Source organism: Sinocyclocheilus grahami, unplaced genomic scaffold, assembly GCF_001515645.1.
Source record: "Sinocyclocheilus grahami isolate Dianchi unplaced genomic scaffold, SAMN03320097.WGS_v1.1 scaffold627.1, whole genome shotgun sequence".
Lineage (NCBI taxonomy): Eukaryota > Metazoa > Chordata > Actinopteri > Cypriniformes > Cyprinidae > Sinocyclocheilus > Sinocyclocheilus grahami.
The window spans coordinates 174,898-186,082 of NW_015505806.1; the positions used below are offsets into that span (position 1 = coordinate 174,898).

At 39.8% G+C, this 11,185-nt stretch overlaps 1 protein-coding gene across 1 annotated transcript in view; it reads right to left on the reverse strand.

Annotated features, from left to right (window-relative positions):
- LOC107557980 (S phase cyclin A-associated protein in the endoplasmic reticulum) overlaps window positions 1-11,185 on the reverse strand; it is a 133,173-nt gene that overhangs the window by 25,309 nt on the left and 96,679 nt on the right. The window contains exon 26 of the mRNA XM_016241578.1: window positions 5,961-6,116. Within this exon, the coding sequence (XP_016097064.1) occupies window positions 5,961-6,116 (156 nt within the window). The remainder of the gene's footprint in view (window positions 1-5,960; window positions 6,117-11,185) is intronic.

Here is an 11,185-nt window from a genome sequence, read left to right on the forward strand (position 1 = left end):
GCTGACAAAATTACAACAATAATAATAATAATGAACAAATACCACTACTATAACAACAACAACAATAATAATACTAATAAATTAATTTTAATGTAATTTTTGGCAAAATTAGTTTTTAAAAATCTAAAATGTAAGACTTTTTTAAATTCTATCCAATGTGATCAGTAGATGCTGCAGATGCTTCATCCATATAAAAAAAAATAGCATACACTTCACAGCATACACACTGCATATTTATTTTATAAACCGCAGGCAGTATGCCAATCTAAACATAACCGAACAGATAGCAACAGGCATTCAGAAAAAGCACATAACGTTGTGTAGAAAAGTACTCTTACTCAAATATCCACATACAAAATCAATCACACATGATGTGGTACAAAAGGCCACTTTGTTCAACAGGACAGGTAAGACCTGTTAACCAGTGACTGACGCTCAAGAAATGAAAAACAATTCAGGGTCAGAAATACTGTTATTCTATTAGCAAGGCCAAAGGTGCTTTACATTGTATCATATATATCAGGCCAGTGAAATAAGGTTCCTCAAGTTTACGCACCTTTCAATCTGAACCACTGGCCTTTCAAAACAAAGTCAGCAGTGCACAGGGCTGTTGTATAGTGCACAGGGGAAGTGTGGCAAAAGGTAGCAGAGGTGTGGTCTGAAAGCATCAGAACCTGAGGTGTTACTGGTTGCTTGCTTAAGCTGCAAAAACCAAAGACCCAGGATGTAGGGGAGTGTGGGATGCCTGGTCCTCATAGCTTCTAGATTTACTCGCTAGACCAGAGCCTGTCTGTTCTGATATAAATAACGAAGGCAAGCCCCATCTGTGAAGCATGCCTATGGGGCAGATATGCTTAACTTGTAACATTTGGCCCTGCTTAACTCAGGAGTGAACACTGAGACACAGTGAGGGTGGCTAATGGTAATATATGAGGAAAAAAAGACTTTACACTTCTGAGCATAGGATCAGGGACTGGAGATCAGAGAGAAAGAAACAGAGAGAAGTGAAGTATTGGGGCAATATATTAGGGCCCTCAACGTTAACGAGATTAATTAAAAAATCCTTAATGCGTTAAAATAATTCAACACGATTAATGCAAAATTACTGAAGCACAATTTCTATGGACAGAAAAAAATCTATTGAGAAATGGGTAGAATGTGATGGACAATGTTATCTATATAATGGATGGAGTGTGACGGAGAAATGTATAGAAAGAATACTTTGAATATACTAAGAGATGGATAGACATGTAGATAATGTGGAGAGAATGATATAATGTGGTGGGCAGATTTATAAAATGAATATAGAATATATATTATGGCAGTTGTAAAACATGAATGCACAGAATGTTTTAGAGAGGTGTCTAACAGAATCGATATATAAAATGAATGTATAGAATGTCCAGAGAGACTGATAGAATTTGATGGACAGAATTATAGAATGAATGTTAAGAACATATTGAGGAAAATATTTTATTTGGAGGACATATTTATAGAATTAATGTATAAAAGTATAGAGTCATGGATAGAACATGGTGCACAAACATAAATAACAATTAATGCACAGAATGCATAGAGATGACAGAATGTCTTGTGGAGATATAGAATAAATGTGCAGAATGCATAAACAGGTGGACAGAATGTGTTAGACAAATGTATACAATGAATGTGTAGAACGTGCAGAGAAAAACAGAATACCATGGCCAGATGTTTAGAACAAATATACAGAAAGTATAGAATTTGATAGAACGTGGTGGACAGATGTAAAGAATAAACAGCATTTATGGAGATGGATAGAAAATGGTGTAAATAATAAATATATATAATTTATAGAGATGGACGGAATGCGGAAGAAAGAATGAATACATAGTAATGGATAGAATGTGGTGGCCAAATGTATAGAATATATATAGAGGACGTGGATGTGTCTATATGTATAACAAACATATAGATAGAATGAACGTACAGAATATTTGAAGAGATGGACAGAATGTAATTGCCAGATTTACAGAATGAATCTCTAGAGTGTAGGGAGAGATTATTATAGAGGGGAGGTAAGGCCATCATCTATAAATGTGACAAACCCCAGACTGGTCAGGTGAATCTTGGGGAAGTTGAGACTCTAAGCTATGAAGCTGACATCCAAACATCTCATACACCAGTGAACATCCTGGAGCTCTCCACACAGCAACAGTGGAGGGAAGTCTTGGAACTTGGACAACCATCTGTCAGCCAATAGCACTGGCTCCACAACTATGCAAACTCCCCTCACTCACTGGCCATCTTGTGTTGCAGCACATTTAATTAAGACACATCTTACCAGATTTACAGCAGCGTGTTTGTGTGTCTTAGTCAGGACAACACCCTGCGGATTAGCAGGATTGGTAACTTCATACCCCTGAGGTTCTGAGCAGAAGTGATACCTTAAGGCTGATCTGAGACGAGATCTTCCATTACCGTCGCAACGCCAAGAGTCTGGATTTTAGTATCAAGGGCTGATCCCTAAACAGCACAAAAGGAGCTGGTTCTACAAGGTGTCACATTGCAGTTGAGGATACGTCCGTGAACACTACACCAAGTGCACTGGAGGGGAAACAGAACTTCTGGTGAGCTAAGGGGAGAAAGGAGTGTCAAGCTCGGTGAGGGGGAAACCTCACCCTCGGCAATGAGATCACAGCAAGTGCAAGAGGTCGACTACTCCGGAATAAGCTTCCGGGTGGAAGCCACCTTGTCCGACTGATCTCGGCTCTGCACTTCTTATCTATGTTTAACCTTAACTGGTGTAAAAAAATCCTCAGTTCAGAGGAGAAGGGCAGCCTCCACCGAAAGTCGTGATCAGTGTCTACATGAGGGAACAAAGACTTAGTTCTCACAGATTGACTGTGCATGACGAACTTCACATCTCCTGATCCTGAAAAATGAGACAGCGGAGTGGGATGAAAGTGAAAGGCCTGACAGAGGCAATTTGAGCCTAACCATTGACTCCAAATCAGCATCGTCTGATTAATCCATGCTTACAGCTAAACCTGTGGTAATGCTGTTAGTGTCTACTCGACTTAGAGAGGACGAGATAAAATATATCTGGAACTTGCCATGAAACGATTTCCTTGAGGGAAAAGGGCAATTTAACAACTGAAGAAAAGATATGCCTTCTAAATCAGTCAAGGTGTCTAAAACTCTGCTGGATCCATGACACCTTGCGTTTAATGCATAGAGTCAAGGTGCTTGGAGGGAATGGGGTCGGGAGCTGAATACATCCTGAACCCTTTCCTGACTCTTTTCCTGGTCTCTTTCCCAATACCTTCTTGTCGCTCTACACCAGGAGTGCTCAGTCTTGCTTCTGTTGATCTACGCTCCTGCATAATATGAATCCAACCCTGACCAAACACATCTGCGCCAAATAATCAAGGTTTATGAGTACTTTTAAAGACTGCAGAAAGAGCAGAAACCTTGCAGGAAGGTAGATCTCCAGAAGCAGGATTGCACACCCCTGCTCTACAGCAAGGAAAAGCTCTATTAGTTAACTTAAGAAAAGAAAGTCCCCTGATCCAAAGCAGAACAAGCAGATACACCATCATTTCAATCTATTCTGACTGCGACACAAGCCACAACTCATAGGCCAACACGTCGTCATTAGCTCAGCACAAGCGCTACTTGACAAGCTTTTATTGACATTGATGATTATCGATATTTAATCCCACCAATACACTGGTAGTCGGTGACAGAAACACAAATCCCAGGGTCTGGCAACTGCAAGTGAGCAGAGCAACTCGGAAATGTCTAACACGAACCACAAAGGGACAACTTCCTGGCCTTCAGCATAGTGAAGAATGACAGAATGGAGCGTTGACTTGATTATGAAAGATGTTGATTATGCTGCTGAGCAGGACTATTAAAGAGAAGAACTGGCACTGGAGTTTCTCACAGATATTCAGTGTCAGAAGCCAAAGGATGTTGGGAGAGACATTAGAGTTGTCATAACCAGCTGGGTGGCGTTATAGCATGCAACAGCTGGAACAGAACATAGCTGGCCAATAAAGGAGGAGCTATGACCTTTGAAATAACTCCAAAATCCAAGTGGAATGGGCTGAAATATGAATTTGTGCAAATGCAAGGACTCATTCAGACTATAGTTTGGGACTGAAACACAGTGGAGAGAGTTTCATTCAAATTGTTTTGAAGCCTGCAGCCTGGTTGAAAATATTTCAGTATCACTTTCTTCCTACATTTTAACACACTACACAATCAGGCCCAGACGAAATATGCATTTTTGTTTCATTTCAACACCACATTTCATGTTATTGTGTTTTCACAATGTACAGAAACAATCACTCCTACAATGTTTAGAGTGCAATTTAAAGTATGTAGAAAGCAACAGTGCAGCATCACAGTGATTTGTCTTTGCTGCAAGTCAGGGTTAGAGGTCAAAGGCGGGATATCACAAGCTGTGACTGTGTGGTTAGCCTCTGTCAGTAGTTGTGCATGCACAAACGCACTCCGACACACACACACACACGTGGGTGGGCTGCAGGCAGGAGTTTACAGTGCATGGAGACAGAGCCGCTAGATGACTATCAGCACAGGCTCTGCAGGACTAGTGTCAGACACTGGGAAATGGGCTGCTGATTGATGGGTCTTTTGTCTCTGGTCTGCACCTCTTCAGACATCTGAACATCAAAACTACAGTGGACTTCACCTATTTATTTAGATAGGAATGAGGTTATCTACTGGTCTGGGGATGTTTGGGAAGGGTGCAACCACTATAAATAGATACTGTGGACCTATCATGATACAGTGATAATATGACTGAACCTTGAGAACCCTATAGTACAGATTAACTACCATACCCATGGTAATTGGTCATTCAAAAGCAATTTAAAGAATACCACAATATTATAATGATGTCCCAGTATATGCCATGCAACTTTTTTTCAAAGAATGGATGACAATGATGGAGACATAGACAAAGTAAAGTAACATTAGAAACCACTCACCGACCAGTCACAGCAAAACACAATTTGCACATCCCATGGAGAAAAGCTGTGGCTTGCTCGAGAAAGGCAGTCATCTTGGGACACTCGTCAATCGGTCCTTGCACGTACAGGAAACAGCCGTACAGCTTGTCGATCAAGCCCATGTTCACCACATAGCTGAGGGAAACAAGACAAAATGAGTCAGACTTAACAAAAAAACCCATTTGAATCACAATCATTTCCTTGAGTGGAACATCAGTTTGATTTTGGGTACATTTATAGTCAACATTTGCTTTGCGTTGTTCGCCATTTTGGATGAATTTTCCACCAAGTTAGCCACACTACATGGGATTGCCTTCTCTGGGGTGGATGTAAAGGTGGCTTAATATTGGGTCAAAATGAGATATCTCAAAGATCAGCATGTAGTTTTGGACTTTCCGTAACAGGCTTCACAGTGGGAGTACACTTATGATGCCATAAATGCTGTCTAAGTAGACAGCTCACAGTCATGAAGGCCACTGCAATCCAGAATGCTCCTGGCCTGAAATCTGAGCTCTCATGCCGCTAGATGACTATCAGCACAGGCTCTGCAGGACTAGTGTCAGACACTGGGAAATGGGCTGCTGATTGATGGGTCTTTTGTCTCTGGTCTGCACCTCTTCAGACATCTGAACATCAAAACTACAGTGGACTCCACCTATTTATTTAGATAGGAATGAGGTTATCTACTGGTCTGGGGATGTTTGGGAAGGGTGCAACCACTATAAATAGATACTGTGGACCTATCATGATACAGTGATAATATGATTGAACCTTGAGAACCCTATAGTACAGATTAACTACCATACCCATGGTAATTGGTCATTCAAAAGCAATTTAAAGAATACCACAATATTATAATGATGTCCCAGTATATGCCATGCAACTTTTTTTGGATGACAATGATGGAGACATAGACAAAGTAAAGTAACATTAGAAACCACTCACCGACCAGTCACAGCAAAACACAATTTGCACATCCCATGGAGAAAAGCTGTGGCTTGCTCGAGAAAGGCAGTCATCTTGGGACACTCGTCAATCGGTCCTTGCACGTACAGGAAACAGCCGTACAGCTTGTCGATCAAGCCCATGTTCACCACATAGCTGAGGGAAACAAGACAAAATGAGTCAGACTTAACAAAAAAACCCATTTGAATCACAATCATTTCCTTGAGTGGAACATCAGTTTGATTTTGGGTACATTTATAGTCAACATTTGCTTTGCGTTGTTCGCCATTTTGGATGAATTTTCCACCAAGTTAGCCACACTACATGGGATTGCCTTCTCTGGGGTGGATGTAAAGGTGGCTTAATATTGGGTCAAAATGAGATATCTCAAAGATCAGCATGTAGTTTTGGACTTTCCGTAACAGGCTTCACAGTGGGAGTACACTTATGATGCCATAAATGCTGTCTAAGTAGACAGCTCACAGTCATGAAGGCCACTGCAATCCAGAATGCTCCTGGCCTGAAATCTGAGCTCTCATCTGAGCCCGCAACTCCTGCCTATTATGTCTATATCTCTAATTTGTCTGGTCAAATGAAAGGTCTCATGAGCGTGTTGGTCCGCACCCTCCTGGCTACAAATCAGGCCTAATTACAGTATTAGTGGATGACTGCGTCTCCGTGTGCCAGCTCTGATCTAGAACAGGAGGAAAGCCCCCCCCTTTTTCCCTCATGGCTCAGGTATTCTGTCCCTCCACCCTCTCCCACCTCCGGCACCGCCGAAAGTCCCTGGCAGTCAATCACTGGACCTCCCAGCGAAGTCTGGGCCAGCATTTTGTGGCTCCAGCGCAGCAAAGAGCTGAGTCAGTTGCAGATCCACATCTCACACACACACCACTTTAGCCTCCGTTTCCCAGTCTCCCCAAGTCTGTGTCTTTTGCCCCTTCATTCTCTCTTTTTCTACTTCCCTCATACCTCTTTTTGTTACAGCTGTCAGTCAAATGAGGCTGCACTCAATAAAGGTAATTACAATTCTCCCTCCCCCTTCTTATCAACAGGTCGGCCATCACCTGAACTAAAGCCCCTTGTTATGGCTTTATCCTCCTCTTGGCTTTGGCTTGAGCAGAAAGCGGCTTTCCACACACCATTGTGCAATCTTTCAGACACTTCATCCAGCCAACAAGAGCCAAAGTGATCAGTCACAATTAGGTCCAGCCAGCGAACCTGGGTGTGACTTATTCAAAGAGTTTTTTCACCTACATCAAATTAAATTCTACAAATACTGACCACCATCATTTGGTTTTCACTTTATTTTTAATATCTGACAGATACTGAGAGAAATGCAACAATTTGTTGGACTTATGAAGCTGCTAACGCTAACATTGAACCTTTGACGTCATTTGGGAAATTAAAGTTTGAATCTGGTCTTCATACCACTTCTATTCCCCCCATAAATCTGTTTACTTTTTACAGTAAATGAAAATTGCAATAGTCACAAAACTAAAAAAGGACTTTTCTTTTAACAAACAACCCATTATTCTTTTTATGGTCTTGTTTTCGGTGTCAAAACCGAAAAAAAGTCTACTTTATTTTCTTCCCTGCAGTTTTATTTTTGGTGATCTAGCCACTACTTGGCCTGTACCGGCCATGTCTGTAAGGTCACTCCACGGTCACAGCACTGGGCTTGAGACTGCTTGTGTCAAACAAATCATGGGAGGGAAAACTGAGGGATTGTGGGAAGCTTGGGATTCTTAGCAGGCTGGGCTGTCTGCCTTTCCTCAGAGAGCAGGGGAAAGCCCAGAACTGGTGCTCTCCTCCACACTGCCCTACTCTAATGCGGAGTTCAACTTCAAGTCGTGCACTTCCAGAAGGGAATTTTGGCCAATGTGGAGACTAAAAACTTTGGTTTAGAGCACGGATATAAGGAGGAGTTTCTAACTAATTTAGCAAAGAGGTGAATCCAAGAACATACTCTATCCAACCAGTGTGCAGAAAGTCAGGTCTTATTACATGCACAGGGCTATTATGTCATTAAACTGGAATAGTCTTTTGAACAAATTTCCCAAATTGTCTGTCCAAGCTAACCTCTGGATCCGTTCCAAGAGGTCATTTCCTACACAAGGGATCTCATTCCAAGAAACTCTTGTGTATTTTACATTGCAAAAAATATTGTTGCTAACAAGAGCCATGTCACTCTATATGGTTGTACGGTGTGTGGTTAGTGTGAACCCAACAGTAGCGACTAATGGTATTTCTTAAGTTACTAATATTAAAGTGCCCCTATTATGTCATTTCGAATATAGCCTTTCATGCAGTGTGTAAAGTTGTAAAGCCGAAAGTGCACGATAAATAAACAGGGTTTCTACAGACATGAACAAGTTAAACTGAATACTTTAAGACCTTTTTAATACCACCTTATATGAAATTTAAGACCTAACCCTGTATTAATGTGTTTAAATATAAAAGAAAACAAAATATCATTGCTGTAATAAATATTACTACGAGATACAGTGAACTTTTAATGTCAGCAGACAATATTTCATACAAAATATCCCTGCAAAATAACTGCATCACTGAGATTGTTGGTGGAGGAAACCATTTATTCTGAAGCAATATTTTCATCAGTGTTCTATCAGCTTTTACATACTTAAATCTGCATATTTTTATTTACCTTTACAAAGGCCTATTTTTAACCAAATTATTACAATTTATCAATAAATTCAATATACACCATAGGGCTGCTACCAGTCAGATTAAATAATTTACACTGCAAATAACAATAATTACAACTGCAATAAATAATGTTATGAGATTAATGTTTTAAATGCATTTATGAATATACAAATAAGAAATGTTGAGGGGGAAAATGCATACTTTTCAACATACTTCTCAACTAAACTACCAGTAAAGGACGGTAAGTCACTTAATGAGTGAGTCATTGAGTCATTCATTCAACTGATTAAGTGTGTGCTCATGCTGTTATCTTAAGGACTTTCGTGGACAGCTGACTCCTAAAGTTTTTCATATTCTTCATATTCTGTGTGGTGGTCAAATAGAAATTAATCTTTTCCAATAAGTTTAAATTGATTTTTAACTTTTATGGGCATTTTACCTTTATAAAGCCATTTTTTCTATAAGTGTGCATTATCTTTTTAGTAAAATTCTTACATTTAATCAGTGAATAAGAATAATAAGACATTTGGGCTGTTACCAAGCAAATGAAATTTTTCTTTGCAATCCAGACATAAGCTGCGTCTGAAGTGGCATTTAGAAGTATTTACACACCGTTTAATGCATTTAACCTGCAGTTACAAATGCATAAATAATTTTATATATTAAACATAAAAAAACTGAATACTGATATTTGAAATGATTTAAAAAATGAAAAGATACTTTAAATGTGAAATTAAAACCGTCCGGGTAGGTGGCAGCAAGTCACTGTTAATAAGTGAGTCATTGCAAATGAACCGAATCATTTAAACAGTTGATTCATTCAGGAATGAATCACCGTCATGTTGCTCAAAGAGGCAAAACAGGGCTGTGTCTTTGTTTGGAATTATTTTTGTTGGTGAAATAGTGCAAAAACAGGCAATATGGTGTCTAAAACGTAAGTCTCTTAATAAAACTTTTAGTTTATTGAACTGTTGTAAAAAAAATTTTCTGCCCCCATGTCTTGAGTTTGTGATCATTCTGAATGTATTTTAATAGACTGAATCATGCAGTGAAAGAATGCACTGTAAATGCACACGCCCAGATTTAACAATGCGTGCACTCTGTAGGTGTTTTGAATGTTTTTTTGCGTCGTGAGAATATTGAGCACAATAGCTCACTTGTCATGGTGTTACTGAACGATTTCATGTTCTGAATAAACTAAACATTCAGAATTTTTACCTCAGTGTGTTTCTTCTGAGTTTATATGTGCTGTCACGCTAATTTGTTATGAAGACTCTCACAAAGAGACAAACAGAGTGAGCCTCAGCGCGACCTTGTATTCTGTTAACTTACTGCAATTCTCTCTGATGACGCAGTAACTTACCGCGGGGAAGAAAAAATCTTCGGTCTGTCCAATGATTGTAAACAGTCATTAGGTCCGTCAGACTGAAGATATTTTAGCGGTAATGTGACAAAATATTTAAGACCCATCGATTCCGAATTTAAGACATTAAGACTTTTTGAGGCCTTATATTAGGAAAACGTTATTTAAGACTTTTTAAGGACCCGCGGACACCCTGATAAAGTTGTTGTCTCCCAAAAGAAAGAATCGACTCTCAACAGCCTAAATGAGTTGTCAGTAATTCAAATCCCACTTCTGTGATGGCTACACGTCACATGGTAACACATTTGCATTATGCCTGCCTGTGTTCTATGTTGAACGGCCGCGAACAACTTGACCCGCCCTCAAACACTGTAGCTTGTTCATGTGGTTAACATCATGTCGAGAAGATGCTGTGTCCTACGCTATGAAAGTAAATTTGTTTTATTTTCACCTCCGAAAGATGAGGCTGCAAAGAATCAGAGGTTAAAATTCATTTTTTCCGCTGTACCACAGCAGTACATCCACAATATTTTTTGTGTTCCCGTCATTTTACTGACGACTACTTCTCTAATCTCGAGGATTTCAACACGGGATTCACAAATGCTCTTGAAAGATGGCTCCGTACCCAGTACCCAGTTTATTTGGACCAGCTGGCTCCACTGAATCACAACCTGTAAGTATGATGAATAATAGACATTTATATTTTCTATGGAGCGTTCCAAATATGGAACTATGTCAATAGGCGTATTGTTTCCTACACACGCTGTACGCGGTAGACTAATCACAACAGGTTGGGCCATCTGACCAATCAGAGCATTGTAGGCTCACGGAGAGGAGGGGTTTAGAGAGACTGAATCTTAGAACTGCTTTGAACAAATCATTTGAGAATCATTGGAAAACGAGGTGATAGTAAATGCATATTTTGAAAAAACTAAAGCGTTTTGCTTTATTGCATGCATGTAAACCTATTGTAGGAGACTCCCAAAACAATATTAGAAACCTTAAAAATAGCATAATAGGGGGACTTTAAAGAAAATGTTTTCCTGCCTCCAATTGCCTGATGAGCAGGAGGAGAGGTGTGTGGAAAAGGGAAATGAAAAGGAAAACCTGAGCTTTATGACCAGGATAGAATGTCACATTACAAAAAAAAAAAAAGAAAAAAAAAAAAAAAAAAGGAGGGGGGGTTACTTTG